At 49.4% G+C, this 25,091-nt stretch overlaps 1 protein-coding gene across 1 annotated transcript; it reads left to right on the top strand.

Moving 5' to 3' along the window:
• Positions 1–2,100: 2,100 nt before the first annotated feature.
• LOC118687356 (cystathionine beta-synthase-like) lies at positions 2,101–24,707 on the top strand. Its single transcript, XM_036384284.2, has 16 exons — positions 2,101–2,142; positions 4,287–4,429; positions 7,198–7,304; positions 9,252–9,386; positions 10,400–10,479; positions 11,674–11,805; positions 12,688–12,757; positions 14,223–14,314; positions 16,303–16,428; positions 17,975–18,059; positions 19,596–19,701; positions 20,201–20,272; positions 21,427–21,561; positions 22,103–22,211; positions 22,518–22,602; positions 24,375–24,707. The coding sequence occupies exons 1-16, from the start codon at positions 2,101–2,103 to the stop codon at positions 24,470–24,472; spliced, it is 1,617 nt and encodes a 538-aa protein (XP_036240177.1). The 3' UTR covers positions 24,473–24,707.
• Positions 24,708–25,091: the final 384 nt, after the last annotated feature.

Genomic DNA, 25,091 nt, shown 5'->3' with positions numbered 1-25,091 from the left:
TGAGAAGGAATTTTATGTTTGGACTTAGATGCTTATTATTTTTTACTTATATTATAATCTTATAATCTGTGAGCTCTATAGTATTTCACTAACAACTTACAAAATGGTTCTGTATCTATCTCTACAAGGTCTTCTAAGGAAAAACTATCTAATTAAGAAATGACACTAAATTATTTTTACTTTTAATCTAATAACTAATTACTTATGTCTTGCATAGCAGACTTTTTTGTCTAACTACGAAATATTACTTAAACTTATGAAGAAGAAGGTGAAGAAGAAGGATTAGCTACTGCTCTAAAACTTCTAGCTCTAAAAAAACATCTTCTATTATAAAACTTTATATTCTAAAACTATATTCTATAAACTATATTCTATAAACTCTATATTCTAAAACTTTAAACTTCAAGTTTTCTACTATGTGATATCACACACTTTTATTCAAACTGCACACTCATAATCTTAATGCTATTATTCATTTTTGGAAGTTTTCTCTACAGCTTCAGGTTAAATGTAGTGTTCTCTTGAGAGCCTGTGTCTTTCAACACAAAAAATCTAAAATTCTCAATATCTGGAATCCTAACAGCCAGCATTTTGGGTGGTAACTGGTGAGCTCAGTTGTGAAAGCCTGCTGACCACCTCTGATACACTGTGGATTATCTCTTCTTTACCCACAGGTGACTTTTGCTCCTTCCCAGCTAATTAGATAAGTAAAGACAGATTTGCTTTGGGAGATATACTCAAGGCCAGCATAAATCCTGGCTTGCAAGGAAATGAACCATTTTTTCCCCTTTAATCCCTCTCCATGAGCAGCAGTGGTGGGGACGAGCACTGGGAGGCAAAGTTTGCTGGGAGAGCTTTTGTTGGCTGCAGGATTTGGCATTTTGGGGTGACTGCCCTGCACCCTCATGGTCTCCTGCTGCTTTCTGAGGCTGAGGGTGCTGTCTCTGGAGAAGAAAAGGTGCCTGAGGGTCTGGTGTGGGGCTGGACCAGAGTTCTCTGTCTGCTTTAGCTGTGGGGCCAGGTTGCAACAGAATTGTTGACCTCCGATTTCAGAGATGCTGTGGGGCCTCTGGATCAGGAGAAGGTTCAGCCACTCACCACAGGCTCTTCCACCCCTCTGGTGTTGCTGGAGTAACAGTGTGGGGTGTGTTTCTGTGTTCCAGGAACAGCCCAGCCCTCAGGGACCAAACCCAGCCTCATCCAGCGTGGAAACCACCAGGGAATCACAGCACAGACCTCAGGCTGTCCTGCCAGGCTGCTGCAGAGAAACTCCCACCAGGAGGGTGAAAGGAGCAGGCAAGCAGGAGGAGGATGGCAGAAATGGTAATTAAGGCTGCCCATGGGCTCATATGTCAAACCACAAAGAATTCAGATAATCAGGACTCAGCCACAGCAGTGTGCTGGCCACAGTGTGAAATAGGTGTGTCTATGAGCCAGGTTTCATAAGCTCTTAAAGATATATTTCACACCTAAGATAGCTCAGCTACCTTAGAAGGTATAAAATTAGCAGAATAGCTTTTGTGGCAGTGTTAGAAACAAAAAGGTTTTAATGAAAGGCAAAATAACAAACTCTTTACGGAGAAAAACCAGTTCAAGTGCAAGATGCCCTCCTGCCCCTGGTAAAACACCTCACAAAAGCCATTGATTTATCAGTTCTCTTCTTTTTCTAGTAAATTGCCCAAGCAGGACTTTTTGGCTCCTGCCCAATTAGCTATCCTTCAATTTGAGGTGAAGCCCTATGAAATACCTTTTCACCTAATTGAGGAGAGAAACTTATGGGCTTATTTCCTTTTAAAGGAGATAGTTTTGTCTCTCCATCAACAAAGAGCACAATTCTATAACTGTGAGCCACAGCTACTGGCAGGGAGCCCAGGGGCTGAGGGGGGACAGGGCTGTGGCTTTGTGGCCTGGAGGGGGAGATGAAGCTCCCCAACTAAACTGGATTTCCCATGGCCCCTCCATGTGGCAGCAGTTGTGGCCCTGCTGCAGGTAGTTCTCTGTGTTTAGAAATGAGATGTTTCCTCTTTGAGTCACTGGTTTGGTTCTGTCAGACGGCAAAATGATGTCCCTGTTCTCAGTCTGAAGTTAAATGCAGAAGGAATGTCCAGCATCATGTCTTTGATCATTTCTGCTGCAGCAAAGGTAAGGAAAGGGTCAGACTTGCTCTAATTGCAGAATGCACCACCACAGAGGTGTAGGGAGACAGGGCAGGCTAAGCAGCCTAACAGCAGCTCTCATCCTCAGTCTAAGTGAGACACAAGCCTCCATCCATGACCCTGTGGAGTTTCAAGGTCCCTTTATTCACTAATGGTTGAATCAAGGTGAATTCATTCTGTGAACAAGCCAGAAAAGGAACTTACAGATACCAAAACTCATGTGGTTTTTCTCCATGTGGTTTGTTTCCTTAGCACAGATGGGTGGTGGATGGATTGCAGAGAGGATCAGAGCAGAGAGGTCACACCAAACCTGCATGTAACTCTTTTCTGGGTTTATTTGTTTCTGCTATTGTTCAGTGGGAGATGCTGAAAATAAACTTTAAGCCCAGACTCCTCCTTTTGTCTATATATGCACCAGCAACACAGAGAGAACAGCACATCAAATTGCCTTCCTGCAGAGCACTGATGCCATCAGAGCTTGTGTGCTTAAAATCTGCTACCAAACTCAACCTTCTCGAACTTGTTTAACTCTTTTCTCATTCCATTTTTTATCTGCTCTGCCTCCATAGCTGCTCCTGATAATTCCATTCTGCCTTATTATTTATTGCTCATTATTTGCTGTGCCTTCTCCAGCTACCCCAGGATTTAGAGCCTGCTCTCAGCACCAGCCTCTTGTCTCATTTCCAGCCTGATGAATCCTCCTCTCTTTAAGCCGCTTTACTGTGGGGGTTGCTCAGTACCCCAAGCACCTTTGCTGCCCTTTGCTATTTTATTTTCATTGGTTCTTTTTTCTCAATTTTAATACACTTGGATGCCAGAGCAGAGGTGACCTCTAAGTGCCACCATCACCATAAAAGCATTCTCCAATTATTGCTGGATGTATTTACCTGCAGGTTCTTCACTGCTACGGTGAAAAAAGCTGTTCTTGACAAAATAATTAAATTAGGAGCATAAAATTTCCTAGTGGAGGTGATGGTTTTGAGATGGGGAAGAAGATCTACTGGAGGAGATGCTCAGATGATGTATGGGATCTAACACACCACTCCAAAAGAGCAATTTTGTCATGGAATCATGGAGTCATGCAATTGCTAAGGTTGGGAAAGACTGTTATGATCGTCAGGTCCAGCCATGAACCCACACCACCACGTTCACCATGAGTCTGTGTCTTCAAGTGCCACCTCCACAGGGGTTTTGAACACTTCCAGGGATGGTGCCTCCACCACTTCACTGTGAATTCCATTCAAATGCTTTACAACCCTTTCATGAAATTTTTTTCCTAATGTATATTCTCATTTTTTTTCAAATGTATAATCTCCCCTGGGGCAACTTGAGTCCATTTCCTCTTGCTCCCTGGGAGAAGGGACTGACACTCACCTCACTACAACATCCTTTCATCTGTTCATCTCCTTCCACCCCTACAACCTCCTTACCCACCTACATCCATGTGGTTGCAATGCCAGCAGGATGCTCCAAGCCACCCTCCCTTCACACCCAAATGCCATTTTTTTCCTCTTCTGCAGCTATTTTTCTCCCAGCTGTCTATGTGACTGTGGTCACCAATTGTTGTGTGTGTTTTGAGGGTCCCCAGGACAAGGTGAGAGATGAGAATTGACTCCAAGTTCTCAGAAGGCTGATATTATATTATATTATATTATATTATATTATATTATATTATATTATATTATATTATATTATATTATATTATATTATATTATATTATATTATATTATATTATATTATATTATATTATGTTATGTTATGTTATGTTATGTTATGTTATATTATATTATATTATATATCATATATATCATATATCATATTATAAGAAAATTATATACTAAAACTATACTAAAGAAAGAGAAAAGAGACACACAGAAGGCTGGAAAAGAATGAATAATAAAAACTTGTGAATGAATAATAAAAGACTCAGAGAGCCCAACACAGCTGGCTTTGATTGGCCATTAATTAAAAACAATTCACATGCTGGTTAAACAATTCTCCAAATCACCTTCCAAAGTAGCAAAACATGGAGAAGCTGAAGCTTCCCAGCTTCCCAGGAGAAGAAATCCTGGCAAAGGGATTTTTCAGAAAATGTGACAGTGACACATGGCCTCTGTTTCCACCCCACAGGAGCTGAGTAAGAAGTGCCCCCTGGTGAATGGCAGGGGTGCCAGTGGTCAGGACAGCACCTGGATCCTTCCCAACTTGCCCAGCAAGTGCACATGGACAGCCACAACTCCTGCCAGCAAGTCTCCACACTCCTGTGTTCCCTTGTAAGTAATTCCTCCGTGCTGATTTCTTCAGGTGCTGCAGCTCAGCACCTTTTCCTGGAGGTTGTTGTTACACCAGGATGGTCCTGGCCAGAAGCCAGCTGTTGTGTTAATGATGGTTTATATTCCAAATGGCAAAAGCAGCTTTTCTCTTTTGCTTTTTTTGGACTTTTTTCACTCCCTTTTATTTTTGCAGAAGGATGTGGCTGGCTCTAGTCTCAGGCTCTGTTTTCCAGGGCATCTCCTTGTCTGGGGCATCTTATTTTAGATGGCTGAGAGGCCTTCACAAAAATGGATTACCAGGGCCTGGGCTTTTATATCAGCAGCAAATGGCCCCAGTGCAGAGAAGAGTGCTTGCTTTGAGCTGTTCTTGCCCTCACAGCAGCAGGTTCCCTCCCAGAGTGACGTGAGGGCCCAGACTAGTCCTGACAAGAGGTGCTTTAATGACCCTGCAAACCAGACACAGACAAGCTACTAAAGATAAGGCTGTCCCATAAATGTCAGAGGAACTGCAGACACGTCCTGCAGTGCAGAGATGTGAAACAGGGATCCAGCTCCAGCGACTGGAGTAAAACTCCTGGAATGCAGCCCCAGGGACTGGAGGCCATGGGAGGTGCAGCACTGCTCTGCGTGCTCATGCCTGACCATGTGCCAGGCAGGACAAGGCCAGGGCACAGCCACCAGCATGTGGGTAGCCCAGAGCAGCCTCTGGGTCTGGCCCATGCAGGAGGGAGGAATGGATGGAATGCAGAGCCCTTGAGCTGATCCAGCAAGCTGTGCATGGCTCAGTGCAACCCCTGCAGATGGTGCCTGAGGAGAGATCAGCTCTTTTCAGTCAAAATTAATTTTTTTTCCCCCCTCAGTTATCATTCTGAGCAGGATAAAATTATATTTTTTTTAACAATTGAGCATCAGGGTGCCGTGGTGGTGCCAGTGGCTGGGCCCATCCCACCCCCAGATGGGAGATGGGGAGACATTTCCCAAACACTGCTCTGGCAATGGAGTCTGGCTGTGGGGGCCCACACAGCCCTGCTGGGGCAGGAGCTGAACCATAACCCACTGTGTAGCAGGGAAAAAACACACTGGGACCCATCACAGCTCTGCAGCAGGGCATGGAGAGAGAGGTGCTCTGGTTTCCCTGCTCTGGGTAAACCACAGATGGAGCAAAAATCTCTGGACTTCCTGAGATTCCCAGGTGAAATCTGACTGAGTTTTGAGGGTAGAAGCAGAGGGAGGAAACAGGTTGTTATTTAATTAAGAACATGAAATATTTAAATTGTTTTGAGAGATAGAGAGGTAGACTAGTTCTGCCACCCCTCGAGCTGGTTCTGACCCAGCATAACCTCAGCAGGAATCCTTTGCTTTGCCAGGACTGGTTTTCCCCTGGACATCTCAAGGAATAGCAGGCCATGACTAAAAGCTGGAATCTTAGGGGAAAACCATCCTTGTCTGCTGTCCTGAGCTGACATCAGCACCTGCAGGATGCACTGCAGTAACTCAGGTCACCCTCAAGAGAGCCAGGCTCAGTTAAACCTCACCTGAAGGAGCCAAGGCTCAGCCCCACTGAAATAAATCCCTGAGCATTTCAAAAGTGGCTTTTGGAGCAGCTGTGGGGGAAGCTCATTTATTGTGGTATTGCCTCACATTTGGCAGCACTCAGTGGAGCCTGTGATATCAGAGGGAGAGGTAACAGCATATCCCATCATTTCTGGGCTAGGGATGCAGGGAGCCTGGCACCTCTTGGTAGGAAAGACCTTCACTAAACCCCTGCACTCCTGCAGGGCAGGAGGTGTTTATATCACACCCGCAGAATCCAAGGTTTTGTCTCACTGTGCTGTGTTGGAAATTGGGTGGGGGGAGGAGGAATGTTTTGGAACATTCTGAGTTGTGTGTGTGTTCCTTTTTACATATAGCTGTAGGTTAATAAAGTTTTTTTTCTTTATTTCTAAGCTTGAGCCTGCTTTGCTCTATTTCTGGTCACATCTCACAGCAGCCACTGGGGAGAATATATTTTCATGGGGGCACTGGCATTGCACCAGCATCAAACCATGACAGCTTGTGACCAGGATGTGGCCCAAAGAAACACAGCCCTCATCAATCTGTGAGAGAGCTCAGGGCTGTGAGCTCCCTGGCAAGGTGTCTTGGGCAATCAGGTGTTTTTCAGGCTGCTGTTGCTGTGGTTTTTGGCTTCTGCTGGAGCAAATCTAGGCAGCTGGATTTCACTGATCACAGAGCTGGGTTCAACTGTATGCAAAACACCCCCCAGAACCCTCTGAGGTTTGGGCTTCTCTGATGGCTTGGAGCCATCCTTGCAAGTTTGGCAGTCCTGGGCAGCAACACCTGGCCCAGAGGCAGCTGGAAATGTGGGGAGCAGAGATGGGGCTGGGCAGGATGGGGAGAAGAGGAGGATCCTTGTGCTGTGTCTCCTGGTTTTCTCACCCACAGCATAACATCCTAAGGCTTGCCAGCATCTTCTCACTCATTACAGATCTGGCCCAGGGTTTTGCAGAGCAAGGCATTTCAGAACAACCTTGAAAATTAATTAACTTTTTATGTAAAAAAAAACCCCTAATAATTCATCATGGAGAACTGTAACTAACTCCTGGTGCCACTAATTGTTGATGGGGACTTTTTCTTTTGGAGCTGGGCTGTGTTTTGGTGGCCTTGATAAAGTTGTTGAAACCTCACTCAGATTTTCTCTTGGTTCATGTTGCACAACAATAGTTTTGATTTGATTTTTTGTTTGTTTGTTTTTCCCTGCATTATTTCAGGACAGAAGAAAAGAAGATCTTGCCCAATATCCTCAAGAAAATTGGCTGCACCCCAATGGTCCAAATCAACAAGATTGGGAAGTCCTATGGGCTCAAGTGTGAGCTCTGTGAGTGTCCCCTTCCCAGCAGGTTTTTGCATGCCACGAGGTGAGGGTGAGGGGTGCTGGAGGGGGGCTTCAGAAGAGGCTCTGTGACAGGAACAGAGATGGGCAGGGGCAGATGTGGCTCATGTTGGGCTCTCCTGCTTATTAGGCAGTAATTTTTTGTGCCAAACAGGAGGTTTCAAACAGAAATGAGCAGGGGGGCAATGGTAGTGAGGCATCTCTCCTGCCAGATAACAGCAGCATAAGCTCAGAGCAGAGCTGGCCCAAATTTGGGGATGGATCTAAGTCCTCTCCCTAAGGAGATGTTTGCTGGTGCTGTCTCATGTAAGGCTTGGCTTTAGGCTGGTCCCCTACAGTCACAAGGGTGATAAACTCGGATCTGTGCATGTGGACTTTTCAGTCTCCTTTCCTGTAACTCCTAACCCTGATAATTAATTTGATCCAAATTGGGCAGAAAGGCAAATTCTGAGAGGCAGAAAGTGCCACAAGTGTCACACAGCTGAGTAAGGAGAGACTTGCTGAGCACTCATGGCACAGCAGAGCCCTGCAGTGCTGTGTGGCACCTGGGAACCACCGAGTTATTTATGAAATAACTATGATTAAATTAAATAACTATGAATATCTATAAGGGCAGCCAGACCCCACTGAGCATACAGACACAGGGAAAGCACCCTGGGCTTTCCCACCTGATCCTTTCTCAGCATCTGGGATCCTTGGGCCACCAGCCCTGCAACCTCCACACTGAAAAACCGAGGATGGTGTTCCCCTGAGATTCCAGCTTTTAGTCATGGCTTGCTATTCCACACTGCACTGCCTCACCCTGCCCACAATGAGAGCTGAGGGGACATCAGGACACCATGGAGGTGGGAGGACAGATGTGCAGTGCCTGGTGCACCTCTGGAGTGTCTGGCTGGTGCTTGAGGTGCTGGGAAAGCCAGGCAGATCCCATTTTCTGGGATGGTGTCTCCCTCCCCTGGCACAGGAGGGGAAGCAGAGCAGAGCAGCTCCACAGTCCTGTCTGTGTCAGCACTGAGCCCCTTCCCAGCAAACACAGGAATGAAAGGAAGCAGCTACAGCTGGATGGGATTGCCTGGTGTTCTCTGTGCCCCCAGGGACCCTCGTGCAGCTGGAGTTGTGGCACTTTGCGTTATGAAATGTAATGATGAGCGCAAGATTTCCTTTTCCTGTTCAGGCTGCTCAGGTACAGAGCTGATTTCTCAGCCTCAGGTCACTGTGTCTGCCAGGGTGAAGGGAAAAACACCCCTGGAAATCCCCATTTCTCCCTGTTGTCCATAAAACAGAGCTCAGTAGCTCAGTTCAGCTGCAGATGTTCATCAAAGCCTTGGTGAGAAGAATGCTGTGGTGTGGAGACCCCAGTGAGGACTGAGATGTGCCTTGCATTGCAATCTGAACATGCCTTGGAAACATACTTGGTTCGTTGCTAGTTCAGTGAAAGAAACTCTCATTTGGCCTGACACTTGAAAATGTTCTTTCTGTTTGGGATTTTTTATGGCACCTCAGTCAGGACTACAGATCACTGCAAAAGGGGAGCTTTTTTACATATCTGTTAAAAACCTCAATGCCCCAGGATAGACAGTGAGGCCTTGCTGCTAACCCTTGCCCACAGAAGAGTCCTTAAGGGGTGTTGTGCCAGTGTGGGCCCTCCCACCATGCAGTGACCATGCCCAGCTGATTTTAAACCCATCCTGGGCTGTCCAGGTTGGCTTCAAACCCATCCAGGGTGGAGGAAACACGGGGGAAAGAAGGACTCTGTGCTGATGGATAATCCCAGAAGAGCAGGTGGTGGATGCAAAGGGCATCCTGCATCCACCATCTCCTTTCCCCTGAGCAAAGGAAAGTCCTGCAGAGGAGGAAGAGGTGTCCTAACACTGCAGTGAGGCCTGGGGGAGCTGGTGCCTGATGGAGTGTCCCCTTTTTTTCCCTTTCCAGTGGCAAAATGTGAGTACTTCAATGCTGGGGGCAGTGTGAAGGACCGCATCAGCCTCAGGATGGTGGAGGATGCAGAGAGAGCTGGGATTATCAAACCAGGAGACACTCTGATTGAACCCACTTCAGGAAACACAGGTGGGAAGGGCAGGGATGCTCCCTCTGCCTGGGAACTGGGTAGGGGGCAATTTCTGAGGAGCAGGGATTTGCATTTGGGGTTACAAGGTTGGGCTCTGGCTCCATGCTCCCCTCAGCTCCCCTCCTGGTGGCCATGGGCTTCCTGGGATGCTGAGGTGCTTCCTTGCTGAAATTCCTGAGGGTCCTGTGAGGGTCCCACACCTGCACAGGTGTGCCTGGAAGATCTCCTTGTACCAAGGCAGACAGCATCAGGAGCTGGGGCAGCCCTGGGTGTTTTCAGGCTGGGAAGCTTTTGAATTCTCAGAGGTTCCCAGACACCATTCCCCTGATGGGTTGGAACAGAATTCCTGTGATTTTTGGCCTTGTTGGTGTCACTTGTCACCCCACCACACTGTGTCACCCCAGGGGGGTCTGTGCTCCCCCAGAGCTGTGTCCCACATGGGTCACACTGGCTCCCTGCCTGCCTGGGGCAGCTGGAATGGCACCAGGCTCCCTGCAGCCCCTGGCAGGGACAGGCTGCTCCTTCCTGCTGCCTCACCTTCCTGCTCTAGCCGGGAGCAGCTGGCTCCATCCATCACCCCAGTGAAACTGGAGCAGAGGTGCCATGGAGTGATGTGCAGGGTCCTGTCTGTCCGTCCCCCGCAACTGAGGGGGAGGAGAAGGCACTCCTGAAGCAAAACCACCTCTCTCCTGTGTAACCAAACCCACAGAAAGGTGGCTGAGCCTCGGGGGGGGGGGGGGGGGGGAAGCTCTCCCCATTCTCTCAGTGAGAATGAGGAGCTCCTGGGAGCAGGAGTGATGCTGCAGCTCCACTTGCCTGTCAGCCCATCCTCCCACCCTCCCTGGTGCTCCCAGCACATCCCAGGGGGCTCGTGGAGGATGCTCTCACCTGTGGCTGGTCAGTGACCCCTCCATGGCTCCATCCAGGAGAGAGGAGCGTGGGCAGGGTCGCTCTTGCCAAATTGCCAAATTCTGGTGGTGCCAACCACTTGCCTGTGCTCCCCACCCCGCAGGGATTGGGCTGGCACTGGTGGCTGCACTCAAGGGTTACCGCTGCATCATCGTCCTGCCAGAGAAAATGAGCATGGAGAAGGTCAGAGCTCTCTATGGTTTTACCCCACAGCCAGGGAACATCCATCCTTCCTTCCTCTCCTTCCTTCCTCTCCTTCCTTCCTCTCCTTCCTCCCTCCCTCCCTGCAGCCCTTTAAAAGCCAACCACACACTGTCACAGCTGCTATTCAGAACTTTGCCTCTTGAGGGGAAAAAAGCAGCCTGTGGTGGCCTGGTGGCTGCCTGGTGTCAGAAGTGCAGCTGGGATGGTGAAATAGCCAAACACAGTGAGTAGGTGCAGGGGACAGAGCAGGCTCTGCTGCATGTGAAGCACAGCAGGAGAGGCAGGCAGGGCTACCCTGCCAGTCCTGCTCACTGCCCCTCTGACATCTGACAGGTCCCTTGGCCTCTCTGTGTGTTTATGGTTTTCTTTCACCTGGGGACACTCAGAGTTGCCTGAGCTGTTTCTCAGGGTGGTGTCTCAAGTCACTTGCACGAGAGCTGATGGTCAGGTGAGCAGAGCATCCTGGAGATGGCAGAAATCCCTCACTGGTGAGCCAAGAGCCTCACAGACAGCTCAGCTTGAACTCCTGCCAGTGCAGCCAGACATGCACCCTGACCTGGCTCAGGACTGAGCCCTTCTCAAAAGTGTCACCCTCAATTCAACCCAAATCTCACCCAAGCTCAGTCTGGGTCAGATGCCACCTCCAGCTGCCATGGGCTTCAGCTCCAGGTATCCCACCACTCCCCTGTCCCACTGACAGCCCCATCTCCCAGAGGAGACACCCAGGGCTGATTGCTCCTTCCCTGATTTTGGTGAGAGAAGAGAAGGGACTTAGGGCAAAACCAGCTTCTTTATCTCCCATTTGCATGCTGGGGCTCCAGTCCCAGCACACAGGAGACCCTGTTCCCTGTCCAGCTCCCTCTGCCCTTTTCCTCTGGCCCCAAGGAGCAGCACACTGTCACCTCCCTCCACCCTGTCCCCATCCTGCCCTCCAAGTAGGACAGGGCACGAAGCCAGGCTCAAATCCATGTGCCAGCTTCAGGCAGGAGGCCCTGAGCTGCTGGAGCTTGTCAGAGACAGCAGAGTCCAGAATTGGACATTGTATCTCCACATGATAAATGCCTCCCACATGCAAAGCTGCTCTGGCATCTGGCACTGCCCTGAGCCTGCAGGGTCAGGTTACCCCCCCTGAGTGGGATCAGCTGTGTGCAGCTCCTCTTTTCCCTCCCAAAGGTTGATATCCTGAAGGCCCTGGGTGCTGAAATCGTGAGGACGCCGTGCACTCGCTTTGATGCCCCCGAGTCCAACGTCCGTGTGGCCTGGAAGCTGAAGAGTCAAATCCCAAACTCTCACATCCTGGACCAGGTAAAGGCCATCCCTCCAGTGGCTCCCTTTCCCAAGAGGGTTTATAGGGTGCTCTCCAAGTGTGCCTGTGTTTGGGGGCTCTATTTGGACTGGCAGATTTCGTCAGTGTTTTATGGCATTTGAAATTTAATCGCCCCTCTGCAAAGCTCAGGGGGACAGAATAAGGGGCACTTCCAAACCTGCAACACTTCTGCCAAAGCCTGGATGTGGGTGAGGCTGGGTTTTCTTGCACAATTCAAAGACTCCTCAAATTGCTTCAGATTTAACTTTGACCTGAAAAAAAAAACTCCCCCTTTTTAAGCCTGGCTAGCAGCCTCAAAAATAAACCTCATGCTGTAAAGGGCAAACCCTGGTGACTCATGGCAGAGGTTCCTGCAGGGAACTTGGTCCACGTGGGACCAAGGAGGGCACTTGGTCTGACCCCTGAGTGAGGAGCCCCTGGAGTGCAGGAAAATCAGGCATGCTCCTTCCTTCTGAGAAAAAAGTAGCTCAAAGACTGGGTGAGCTTTTCAGCTCATTTTTTTGGTCCATGGGTGTGAACGTGGGGTGCACAAATATCAGTGCTGCAAAATCCCTCTGTGCACGAGAGCTGATTGATGATCAGCACAGCTTCTCCAGCCTCTGAACCATCCCCACACCTAAGGGGCAGTGCTGGACAGTGAGTGTTTGTGGGCACCCTTAACCTCCCAAGTGGGTTTGGAAGTCTGTGACAAACAGGAGGAATACCAGTGACCTGTCCTGGTGGGGTGGGTTTCCCCTGGGCAGGGAGAGCAGGGGGCAGCTGCATGCTTTGGGTACAGCTCTGCCAGGAGCTGTTGCTGGTTTGGTATTTGACCTGCTCTTCACAAGGTAATCCCTGCTGTTCTCTGCTGGAATAAACAGTACAGAAACCCCAGCAACCCCCTGGCCCACTACGACACCACGGCCGAGGAGATCCTGGAGCAGTGTGAAGGTACTGTCTGTGCACAGGGCTGCAACCCTCTCTGAGAGGCTTCATTTACATCATTCATTGACCTCAATGTCTAGAAACAGCCCAAAGGGCCTCTGGAGGGGCAGGCAGTATTATTTTAATAACACTGACACACAGAGTGTAGCAACCTCTCCTAATCCACCCCAGATCCACCTCAGCCTGCAGGGCTTCCCGGCTCTCTCCTCCCATTGCAAAACCTGGGGGAGGACACCAGAGGCTTAAGGAACTCAAATTTTACCTAAAGGAGACAGAACATGCCTCTTGGTGGCCACAGTGACCTGCCAACTGGGAGCACAAGAGGTCCCATGAGGCCTTGGAGGGGAATATAAATCCACCAGGGCATGGCAAGGTTGGTCTGATCCAGCATTCTCATCTGCAAATCAAAACAGACTGAAACCTCCCAAACCAGTGCCATTGGAAGTGAGGGCTGGGGGAGGATAAAGGGCTGTCCCAGTCCATGTTTGTGCAGATAGAAGTGACATTTATTGCCAGTTCTGGGAGCACTGTAAAGCATGACCAGGACTTGAAGGATTTTAACTGGAGAGCTGTTATCAGAGCTGTGAAGCAGTCAGGTATCAATGGGAACAAGAGAGTCCCAGCCTTGCCCCCACCACAGTGTCAGGGTTCACTCCAGCTGGCTGCCAGCTGTGGGTTGCAGGTCCCAATGCAGCTGCAGCATCAGGTTTTGAAGGCCAGACTCCAATTCTGCTCCTTCCAGCCCTAAATCTGTAAAATGTCAGCCATGCCAGTGGGGCAGCATCTGACAGAGGCAGGTGCCAGGGCAGAGCTCAGCCCTGCCTCCACTGTGGATGCCAGCACAGGCTGGAAGGTTGTGCCTGTTAGTGGTATTAATATGTGTGGATTCCTTTGATATGCTGTGGTTTGAAGGGGTGGATGTGCTGAGGTATTCCCTCCCCTTTAAGCCACAGAATCACAGAATATCCTGAGTTGGGGAGGACCCACAAGGATTATCAAAGTCCATCTTGGTGTCCTGTACACCTAAAAAGTCACACCATGTGCCTGAGAGCATTGTCCAAACACTCCTTGAGCTCTGCCAGGCTGGTGCTGTGACCACGGCCCTGGGGAGCCTGCTCAGTGCTCAGCCACCCTCTGGGGGAAGAACCTTTCCCTAATATCCAACCTAAACCTCCCCTGACACATCTTCATGCTGTTCCCTCTGCTTAGTAGATGCCAAAGATGCAGAAATCATGGAGAGCTGCAGTGAGGGATCTGGAGGTCACCTTCAGCTCCCTGCAGTGAGGCAGGATCAGCTGTGCTCAGGTCCTGCAAGCTCATCTGAGCTTCTGCACAGGACCAGGCTGTGGCCACCAGCATGGCCTCTGCCTGAGCTCTGCTCACAGGGGTTCTGGGGGACACAGGGCTCTGAATAAAGGGGAGATCCTGCTGTGCTGAGCCCTTGGAAACCTCTCTGCCCCCTGGTCTGCAGGCAAGGTGCACATGGTGGTGATCGGGTCTGGCACAGGAGGAACCATCACTGGTGTGGCCAGGAAGCTGAAGGAGAAGTGCCCAGAGTGCAAGGTAAGGCTGGAGGCAGGACTGCTGGGGTTTTCATGGAATCACAGAGTGATTTGGGTTGGAAGGGACATTGGGGATCATCCCATTCCACCCATTATCCTGCCATCAGCAGGGACACCTTCCACCAGACAGGTTGCTCAGAGCTGGCCTTGGACAATTCCAGGGATGGGGCACCCAGAACTTCTCTGGGCAACCTGTGCCAGGGCCTCACCACCCTCACAATGAGAGATTTCTTCCTATAATCCAATATAAATCGACCCTCTTTCAGCTCAAAGCCATTCCCCCTTGTCCTGTCCCTGCATGTCATTTCCTACCTAACCCCATAGCTCACCTGAGGCAGCAGTTGCTGCCTGCACCTAAAGCTGTGTTGAGGGATGTGTGGTGTTGTGAGGTTCTGAGGATGAGGTGAGAAATGAGAATTTGACTCTATGTTCTTAGAAGGCTGATATTATTATATTATATTATATATACTATCTATATATATATGATATTATATATTATATATGATATTATATCTTATACACTGTATATTATATATAGTATATATATAATATATACTATATATATTCTATATAGTATATATATAATATATACTATATATAGTTTATTTTATATACTATATTATATACTATACTATTATATTATACACTATTATATTCTATACTATACTATACTACTATTATATTATATTATATTATATTTATATTACTAAAGAAAGAGAAAGGATACATCAGAAGGCTTAACAAGAATGAATAATAAAAACTCATGACTGACTCCTCAGAGCCCAACACAGCTCATGGTGATTGGTCATTAATTAAAAACAATTCACATGGAACCAATCAAAGATGCACCTGTTGGTAAATGATTTCTAGACTACATTCCTATGCAATCAGATAATTACTGCTTTCATTCTTTTTTGAGGCCTCTCGGCTTCCCAGATGAAGATCCTAAACAAAGAGGATTTTTCAGAAAATATCATAGTGGCAGGGAGGCACCTCAACCCAGACACAAAGCTGTAAATATCCAGGGAAAATCACCAGAAATCCCCATCAGCCAGCACAGCTAGGTCCAGAAAGGATGTGTGTATCTGCAGGTTGGAGCTCACTGCTGGCTTCACCTAGAGCAGATTAAGGAGCTCTGGCACTGTCCTCAGGGAAATGGCAGGCTCTGCCAAGGGGGTGATGACAAACACCTTGAGAGTGATAACATTTTAAGCCACCAGTCACTTCTGCAACAGCTGAAGGCTACCTAGGATCTATTTAAGAAGACAGTGAAAAACAGCACCCTTTTATCCTGGAAGCTCTCCATGCTGCCAGCAATTAGGAATATTAATGAATATCAGGGGGAGGAAACACTGCTGATAAGTGTGAGAGACAACTGCTCACTTTGAAAATTTAAAGAGGTTTATTAAACCTTGACAAAAATACAACAAAGGACTGCATAAGGAAAAAGCTGCAGTGCTGGGAACTGCCCCTCGTGCACACCACATGGCCAGTTCATCTTCAGGATGGATGCTCAGTCTTTTATACCCCTGGGGGTTGCATCAGCCAGCCCTGGCCCTCCCAGAGTCTGTCAGTCAGCTCTTCTGTGCCATTTATCAGTGCAAACTGCTTTCTTGTCACTGGGTTGGAGCTCAGGTGTTGCCATGCCCACCCCCTGAGCACCCCCAAGCTTTTCCATTCCCAGCTGCCCCATGCAAGGGACACCTGTGCAGCTTCTTTGTACCTGTCCTGGACAGCCCAGGCTGTCTGATGGCAACAATACAGGGGGAAAGGGAACTGTGGGGAGAACAGAGGACATCTAAACCACAATAACATAACCATACATCGCTAAAGCTTTTATTAATATTCACACAATAGTTATCTTTTAATTGTGAGAGCCAATCATCTCATTATCCATCTATAGGGGTGTGGGTAACTTTTCCTTTGAGTTTTGTGCTTGGCAGTTTCTGAATTCCCATTTTGGTTTGACAAAATGCCTTTCCCTCCCAGATCATTGGTGTGGACCCTGATGGCTCCATCGTTGCCCTGCCCAGCGAGATGAACAAAACCAACACCACAACCATCGAGGTGGAGGGCATTGGGCATGACTTCATCCCCACTGTCCTCGACAGATCTGTGAGTAACCCTGAGAGGAGGGGCCTCTGCCTGCTCTCTGCCTTGGCATCCAGCTTTCAGGACTACTCAGTGCAAATCTCCAACCACCCAGTGCAAAACAACAACTAAATAAATTATTTAGTGCACTACAACATCCAGCCTGCTCCCAAGGCCAGAGGTGTGGTGGTCCTGAGGTATCTTCCCAGTGCAGAACAAGCTGTTGAGGGGAGACTGAGTAACTCTGATTACAACTTGCTTTCTGAGTAACTCTGATTACAACTGGCTTTTGGTTTTTTTAATTTAAGATTTCCTCAAATTTAAAATTTCCCTGCTAGCGCACCAAAGAGTGTGGTAGGTTTCGGTGCTGGCCAATCACTAATGCATTCACTTCCTGCTGTGAGATAGGCAAAGCAGGCTCAAAACTTTAAAAGGGTATAAAAATTTTATTAAAAGTGATTTAAAGAAAAAAAAAGGTAGTAAGAATCAAAACAAACCCTTCAGAACACTTCTTGTCCCCCCACAACCTTTTCTTTCTCACTGATAAAGTGTAAAGAAATAAACCCTAAAATTTCCAGTCAGTTTACTGTCTTTAAAATAGTTTTTCTTCAGTTCACTTAGGGAGAGAAGTCCCTCTTGTTAAGGTTATGGAGACGTTTCCACTTTTCCAAGAGATAAAAAACATGTGTTTTTCACAGAGGTGTATCCAGCTTCTCAGTGCCTCGACAAACTGTCAGTTACACAAAAACCTTTTGCCTCACTTCCCTAAATTCCTCCCATGTCAAACAATGACACTGAGCCACAAGGAGAGGGCAGATAGAGGTGAAAAGCAGGCATTTAATACAGTGTGAGTGTCCTCAGCCTCACCATCGTTCAGATGTGCCCCTTTGGCCCTTTGGTCACACAGATGTCTGTGCTGAGGCTGCTCCTCATCACCTGCTCTTTCCTGAGCCTTCTGTGCCTCAGGCACCACACAGAGAGAGCAGAAATCCTGCACCATGCACAGGCTGGACAACAAGATCCAAGCAAGACAGCAGACCATGAACCTTTCATCTCTTGTTGTCAAGTTCCCTCTCAGTGTATCAGCTGCCACAGAGCTTTAAATCTCTAACACAGGCTGCCTATATTGCCCTGGCCTCATTCTAGAAAGGTCCCTCACAGCCTCAGACCTGTGATTCTTTCTGCTTTCAGATGTTGACTACATCCCTGTTGTCAGCACCTGGCTGTAGAGCTGTCACCTTAATAATCCACACTGATTCTTGTAGCTGGATCTCATTTTGGCAAATTCTGAATCATTCATGTACCCTGGGACATCATAAATACCCTTCCACATCCTAACTCTGGACCTGTCAGGCATGCCTAACTCTCCAAGGAAAGGGTGCTGGAAAGGAGTGGGTGTCTGCAAGGAGGAACTCCAGACCATGGATCTTCTGACAAATGCTTTCAGCAAGTGTGGAAGGCAGCTCAGAGCTGCCAGATGTTATGGGCATCAGCACCATGGTGTGCCTCAGAGGGTCAGGGCAGCCTGAAGTGACATTTCCAAGACTCATCCTCCTTGCTTTCCTTCCAGGTGGTGGATCAGTGGTACAAAAGCAACGACAGAGACTCCTTCCTCATGTCCCGCAGGCTGATCAGAGAGGAGGGCTTGTTGTGTGGTAAGCACAGTGCAGCCACAGCACTCTGTCCCCTGAACAAACCCTCTGAACCTCATCCTTTTGGGACCAAAACTCTCCAAAGGAGGTGTCCTCTGCATTTTTGTGTCTGCTGGGTCAGCAGGGCTGAAAGGCTGAGCCTGGGGCTGTGCAGAGGTCACTGCAGGCTCCAGAGGTGTTTCCCTCAGTCTGGTCTGTGCTCTGACTCACCAGCCACAGTAATTATAGAAGGAATAATTCTCTCCTTACTGGAGCACTTTTGCAGTGGAACTGGATCTTCAGGCAGTGTAGAGTTACAGAGGCTGTGGGGAGGATTAGTGGGGCTCAGGGCAGGACAGGTGGGCTCTGCCAGCAGCTCTGTGAGGCCGTGCTCGGTGTCACTGCCACACCAGAGGTGCCAGCTTTGGACCAGCAAGGTCTGGAAGCAAAGAAAGTGTGAGATGTTCTTACTGAGTACTGCTCCCCGTGCCAACAAGCTGAAAGTGATCCCACTGGCTTCCCAAAACGAACAGGTGCCCTCAGACAGACCCTGCCTGTACCCTGAGAGCCTCCACAGAGCATCAGCCTTGTTTTCAGCCTTCCCTGACGCCAGGCAAACAGACACAGGTTTGCACCCAGGAGCAGACACCACGTAGGCTCGTAGTTACAGCTGACAAAAGCCCTGAGCACTCATATCCAGGGAGTTTTGGAAAAGATCAGGCTATATATATGTAATGAAACACTTAAATGTTGATTTAACCTAGCAGGCAGGGAGTCACTGTGTTTCAACAGAAACCACTTGTTTGAACTCAACCATAATTTGTGAACAGCTTCGTGTTCCCTGAGCTGCATTTTTCAGGGCCGTTCCTCGTTTGTTTGAAAAATGTGACCCAGGGATAATTAACCTGCTGTAAAATACGTGCTGCCTTGAATGCAGGCTGTAATTGGCACACAGATAGTGGAATGTGTCTGACTTCCAGTGCTCAGACTGGTGCTGGAGGAATTGCCTCTGTAAAGCAGGGACCTGCTTTCCCTACGTGCAGCAAACCACATGCGTGCACACAGACACGGGCAGCATTCAGGCCTTCCCATCATGTTGGCCTGGTATTCCAAGCATGAATGAAATGTTTATGGGGCTTTTTTTCAGTCTTTACAGTGCCTTTAAAGCCAGTCTTTGGCTGCCAAGTATGTCAGCCAGAAGCTCCAGAACTGGTGTGGTTTCTGCTCATGGTTAGGGAGGGTGTGGTGTGGGCAGCGCGTTCTGAGTGTCCCTGCATGGCACCTCTCAGACCTTGGTCTGCCCACAAGAAATCGTTCATGAAGTCCATGAGGTGACTTTCAGGCAGCCTCCAAAGCCCAAGAGCCACCATATGAACACATCCCACCAGTCCCTCCCTCTGCCTGGCCCTAAACCCTACAAAGCTTTGGGGTTGATTGTTCTCCCATCCCAGCGTCCCAAGCCAGGTGCCACCTTATCTGGGGCAGCCTGTGCTTCCCACTGCAGGACAGTGGCCCTGGGCAGCCCTGACCCTCATCTCGCTGTCCTTGGTGTCCCTGCAGGTGGCAGCTCGGGCAGTGCCATGTCTGTGGCTGTGAGAGCTGCCAGGGAGCTGCAGGAGGGCCAGCGCTGCGTTGTCATCCTGCCCGACTCCGTCCGGAACTACATGTGAGTGTCCTGCCCCCTGCCCTGCTCCCAGCACCAGGGTGGGAGCTCCCAGGGCCTCCTGTGGCAGCAGCTGGGGCTCAGCAGAACCACCCCAATCAATCAAATAGCAAGGCACATGGAGTGAGCCCAGAGCTGGGAGTCTCCCTCGGGCAGGGAAAAAGCAAAATAAACAGCAGGGAGGAACAGCACATCAGTGTGGCAGCCACCAGGGGATGGGTGTTGGGACACTTGGGGTTTATTTCCTCTCCTCTCTGACTCACTGCACAGAGCAGGACTCGGCCAAGCTGCACTTTCTGAGCCTGCATGCCTGAAGTGAGGAAGGCAAATAGCTGGCGTGCTTCGAAGAGTTACTGAGCACCCCATGCTCCTGTTGACCTTAAAAGGGGCTGAGAGCAGCCAGCTGCAAAAATCATGAGAGCCCCAGGGGCAGTGCTGTGGTCTGCTGCACAAAACTTCTTCTGGAAGCCTCACAGACTTGCTCTTTGTTGGTGATTTCTAGGTCCAAATTTGTGAATGATCAGTGGATGATAAAAAATGGGTTCCTAAATGACGCCCAGGAGCACAAGCCTTGGTAAGACAACTTCTGCTGGGATAAACTGTGCTGAGGGAATCAGCTTTCTGAGTCTGGAAATTGTTATCTTCAAAGGAAAATTTTAGTGTTTAGGAAAAACACAGTAAAGTCCAGACCCCTCTGGGGAGGCTGTAATGTCAGCTCCTCTCTTTTGAGTGGTTATCTCTCAGCTCTCCAATCAAGCTCTATAAAGGAGCCATTTCTGTCCCAAAGTAGCTGATCCACTCCTACATGGCAGCCCAGGCCACCTAAACCCTCTGGAAACCTCTCTCTGCTCTACATCTGACATTCAAAGGATCATCAGGCTGCTGGGGAGGTGGGTCCCTGTTTTAGCTAGCCCCCTTTCAAACAGCTCTGCAGCTCTTTTCAGGCATAAACCAGGAAATTTTCACTTTCCAGAGCTGCTGGCCAGAAAAGCTGGCCAACTCTGCTGTCCCTTGGACACCATGGGGAAAGAGACCCCTCAGGGACAGGAAAACTGCTGATGCCAGTTGATGTGTGGCTGGGCAGATGCCAGTTGTTTAGAAAAGCTCATGGTCTCACTCTAAAGACAGCAGGTATTACTGATGTCACCTTCTCCTTTACCAAAAATTCTTGTAAAATATTTCCTAAAAACTTAACCCATTTCCAAGGCCTCTTGTGTCTGGTTAGAGTTGCTCTTGGCCTTTCCAGGCTCCAGCATTGCCTTTTCTGCAAGGACTCAGGGCTGAGATGGTTGGGAGCTGCTTGTGCTGCCCCACAAACCAGCTCAGCTTGTCCCTCATAAGTCACACGAGCATCTCTGCGAGGCTCTCTCCTGCAGGAGCTGCAAATGCTGCCTTGTGAGGATCAAGGATACAGAACAAAGGAGTGAAACTGGTAGGTTCACCCATTTCTGAGCTTGAAGTGAAGCCCTCAATAGCTTCCTTGGATTCAGGACAGCTCAGCACCTTGCTGGTCTCATCCCTGCCTCTGGAGCTGCATGAACATTGGGCACAGGGAAAGCTTGGCTTCAACAAGACCTGGCCGTGGTGGCATTTCTGCTTTGGCTCTAGGAGCAGGGCTGGCTTTTCAGGCAGACAGACTGTCCCTCATCTCCTCTGGCCTTGTCCCCCTGCTGAAGGCCACAGCTGTGCAGCAGTCACAGCTCAGCACTGCCATTTGTCTCCCAACAGGTGGTGGAACATCAAGGTGCAGAAACTGAATCTCTCGGCCCCTCTCATCCTCCTCCCAGAAGTCAGCTGTCAAAAGGCAATTGAGATCCTCCAGGAGAAGGGATATGACCAAGCTTCTGTTGTTGCTGAGTCAGGGTAACTATTTCTGCTCACTGCAGATGGGCATTTGTGCAGAAAAATCAGTCATATGAAGCTCAACTCCCATTTACCCATTCAGAGCTGGGGCTCTTGTGCTGGACTCTGATGCACAATTTTAAAAAATCATCTGCCTCCTTGGGAAGATTCATCAATAAAACTCCTGTAAAAGACCCAGTTAAAGCCCAGTCCAGTGCCCACCAAAGCAGAAGATGCTGGGTCAGTGCACAGGCAAGGGGAGCCCAGGGGAGTGAGAGCTGGGGGGAAACCCACACAAATAAGCAGCTGGAGAGCCCATGGGTTTTCCTTCTCCCAGCTGCTAAATCCTGGACTGCAGCAGCAGATTTTAACTGCTGTGAAACCAACAGCTTGGTGAGGACAAAGACTTCCCTGTTCTGCCCAAGTGAGGAGAAACCTGGTGCCTCCCCCTGACTGCAGCAACAATTTAGTCCCTGATTCAACCAGAGCAGTTCAGCCCCTGCATAAAATGTGTGTTCCACCTCAGGTCTGACCTTCTGGAAAACTCCCTGTTCCCTTACAGGCTTATTTTGGGAATGGTGACCCTCAGCAACACCCTGAGCTCCGTGCAGGATGGAAATGTGGAGTTCTCAGACCCTGTCACCAAGGTCACCTACGACCAGTTCTCCAAGGTACCACTGAGGCTGGGGATGGTGTCAGCCTGGCTGGGGACAGGGACAGAGGGAGAGGGGCACCAGCACACCCTGGGGTGTGAGAGGAGCAGGGAGAAGGCAGAGAGGAGTGGGGAGGGCCATGGTGACATCTTGGAGATGAGAGTAAGGACAAGCACCTGTAAAAGCCCTGCAGAGCTTTTCCCACCAGGAGCCAAGCACTGACAGGGGATTTCATCCAGCTGGGGAATCAGCACCCTCCAAAATCAGAGCTCAGCCACTGCCAGGTGAAGTAAAAGGTTAAATGTTGAATTTTGTCCTGTTTAGGTCAGCCTGGAGGACAGCCTTGGGAAGCTTTCCTGCCTCCTGGAGAATGACCACTTTGCCATCATTGTACACGAGCAGATGCAGTGTAGGTACCTGCAGGAGCTCCCCACGGGCCTGGCACAAGTGTTTGAGAGGGGAGAGGGAAATTCTCAAGCTGATTGTGGCAGGTTTCAGTGCAGCTGCTGCCCCTGTGCAGCCCCCAGAGGTTTCTGCTCTGCACAGCCCTGGAACTGCCCACTCCTCACCCAGGACTCCTCCTGACACCACAGGGATGAGGGGAGAGGGGGCAAAGCAAGCAAGGGGGAAACTGGGGATCTCTGTAGAGTTCTGTAGCCCAGGGGCAAGGTCAGAAGGAGCATTTGGCCACATCAGGTAAAGCCTGGGTGGAATTCAGGCACCTAAGGTGAGAAAGCTCAGAAAAACTGGGGTGGGCCATGAGCAAGCCCTGTGGGTCATCAGGGGCACTGGGTGCAGCTGTGTGTGAGCCTGCCCTGGAGGGATGCTGTGCCAGCCTGGCAGCACCATTAAAGCAGGTTTTATTGGTTTTATTCTCAATGCCCTGCACAGCCACCTTCCCCCTGCTGTGCAAGGCAACCCAGCAGAGTCACCTGCAGCAGCATCAGGATTGCTGACACATCAGTGGCAGCAGGGATCACCCCTCGTGCCTCCTCTGAGCCAAAAAAGGTGTGGTGGCAGGTGCTGCTCAGCACACCTGGCCTGGCACACCTTTCCAGGGCAATTACACCAAAAGGAGCACAGATTTGACCTTGGCTGGGAAATGTGAGCAACACGAAAAGCAGTCAGAAGAGCCAAGTTTAGCTCTTGTGAATCAGGGCTGAAGGGTGTAATTATGCTGATTTGGTGGGATTGCACACTGAGCATGCAGAGCATCCCTCAGGTGAGCAGTGGGTGGCTCCAGCAAGGGATGCCTGCTCAACTTGGGGCCTCCAAAACCCAAACATCCCAAACCTTCCCTCTCCAGGTCCTGTTCCCCCAGAGCCCCATCAGCTCTGAAGCTTTGCAAGCCCATCCATGTTCCCACAACAGGTTGCAAACAAAAATCTGTCACTCAAAACTGCTTTTGATGCACGTTTCCAAGTCAGTCACCAAAACTAATGCCAGGCAGAGTTTCCTTTCTCAGCTGTGTTGTCATAAAATAAGGAATATCTCTTTTGTATCACGTTTTGATATAAATTAAATGGTATCAGCAAATTAAATGGCACCCATCAAAAAATATCTGCCAGGTGTCTGCAGCAGCTCTTGCTCTGATTTTCAAACAACACCCACTTGCTTTTCCAGAGCTGCTGTTTAATGCTGTCACAGTTACTCCCTTATTTATTACTTTCTTCCCACACCTTTGGAGCTTGCATTTTATCTTGTGTTTGGGCTCTGGTGGCCAGTTTTATTTTTATTTAAGAAAACATTTATCAGACAGTTAAAACAATTATTGAAGTGCTGTTTCATTAATGGTGGTGTAGCATGTTATGAGAACAGAGCAGAAAAGTGCCTGACTGCTGCTTTTAGAGAGTCTCATTAGTTTGCTCTGAAAAGTTCTGTGGTGACAGGAGCCGGGCTGGAACAGAGGTTGGCTAAGAACAACTGGGAAATTAAGTTTCCTGCTCTGGGAAAGGTGGGTTATTTGCAGCAAAAACCTCTCTGGAGTGATCACAGTGACCTGACTGAGGCTCCATCATCATTCCTGTGGAGGTAGAGCTCAGGCAGATGCTGTCCCTGTTAGGGTTTTCTTTTAATAAAAGAACAGCAGCCTCTGCACAGCTGGAAGGTGGTGAGGGTGGTGGTGGTGTTCTTTTTTGGGGTTTTTTTTTGCCACTAAGCTGGAATTTTCTGTGCTTCCAGTCAGTGGGAATGGCAGCTCCTCCACGAAGCAGACGGTGCTTGGCGTGGTCACATCCATGGATCTCCTCACCTTTGTCAGCAGCAATGACAAGAAGTAGCAGAGCAGCTCGGCTGCCTCCCCTCCTCCAGCAGCTCCAGGTGTCCCCCTGAGCCCAAAGCCCCTGGGCAAGGGAGCCTCTGGCCCAGTGCAGCCAAAAGTTTCTCAAAATGCCCAGGAGAAAATTGTGATGTGTTACATTTGTCTGCCAAACGCCACTCAGAGAATCACTAAAGAGGAGATAACTGAAGAAATTGTGTTTAACAGCCATGGAGCTGCCCAGGGCTGGGCAGGGAGTGTGGGAAGGTCAGCATGGGAAGGGGATGGTTGCTCCTGCCCAGGGTTCAGCAGGAGGAGCTTTGGTGAGTTTGGCAGCTGCAGGTTCCTGTGCAGTGCCCCTGGTGCAGCTGCTGAGGGCTCTCCTCGGGGCCAGAGCCCATTTCTGCCACAGAGCAGCAGGGCAGGGGGCAATCAGGGCACTGCTGCACCCCCTGCCCCTCTCTGCCCCCCCAGGCAGGGTGCAGGCACCCCCAGGGGCCATTCCCCCCCAGCCCTGGGGGTGTTTGCCTCCAAGAAGGCAGCAGGACAGTCTGGAGTCTCAACTTCTGTTTGCCAGGCTCGGGAATAAATGTGTGAGATGGTATTTCTTGTCCTGGCTCAGATGTTTATTAGTTCTTATC

This window comes from Molothrus ater, chromosome 2 (assembly GCF_012460135.2).
Source record: "Molothrus ater isolate BHLD 08-10-18 breed brown headed cowbird chromosome 2, BPBGC_Mater_1.1, whole genome shotgun sequence".
Taxonomy (NCBI): domain Eukaryota; kingdom Metazoa; phylum Chordata; class Aves; order Passeriformes; family Icteridae; genus Molothrus; species Molothrus ater.
The sequence above is the reverse complement of the archived record's forward strand: the minus strand, read 5'-3'. Positions and strand labels throughout refer to the sequence as shown.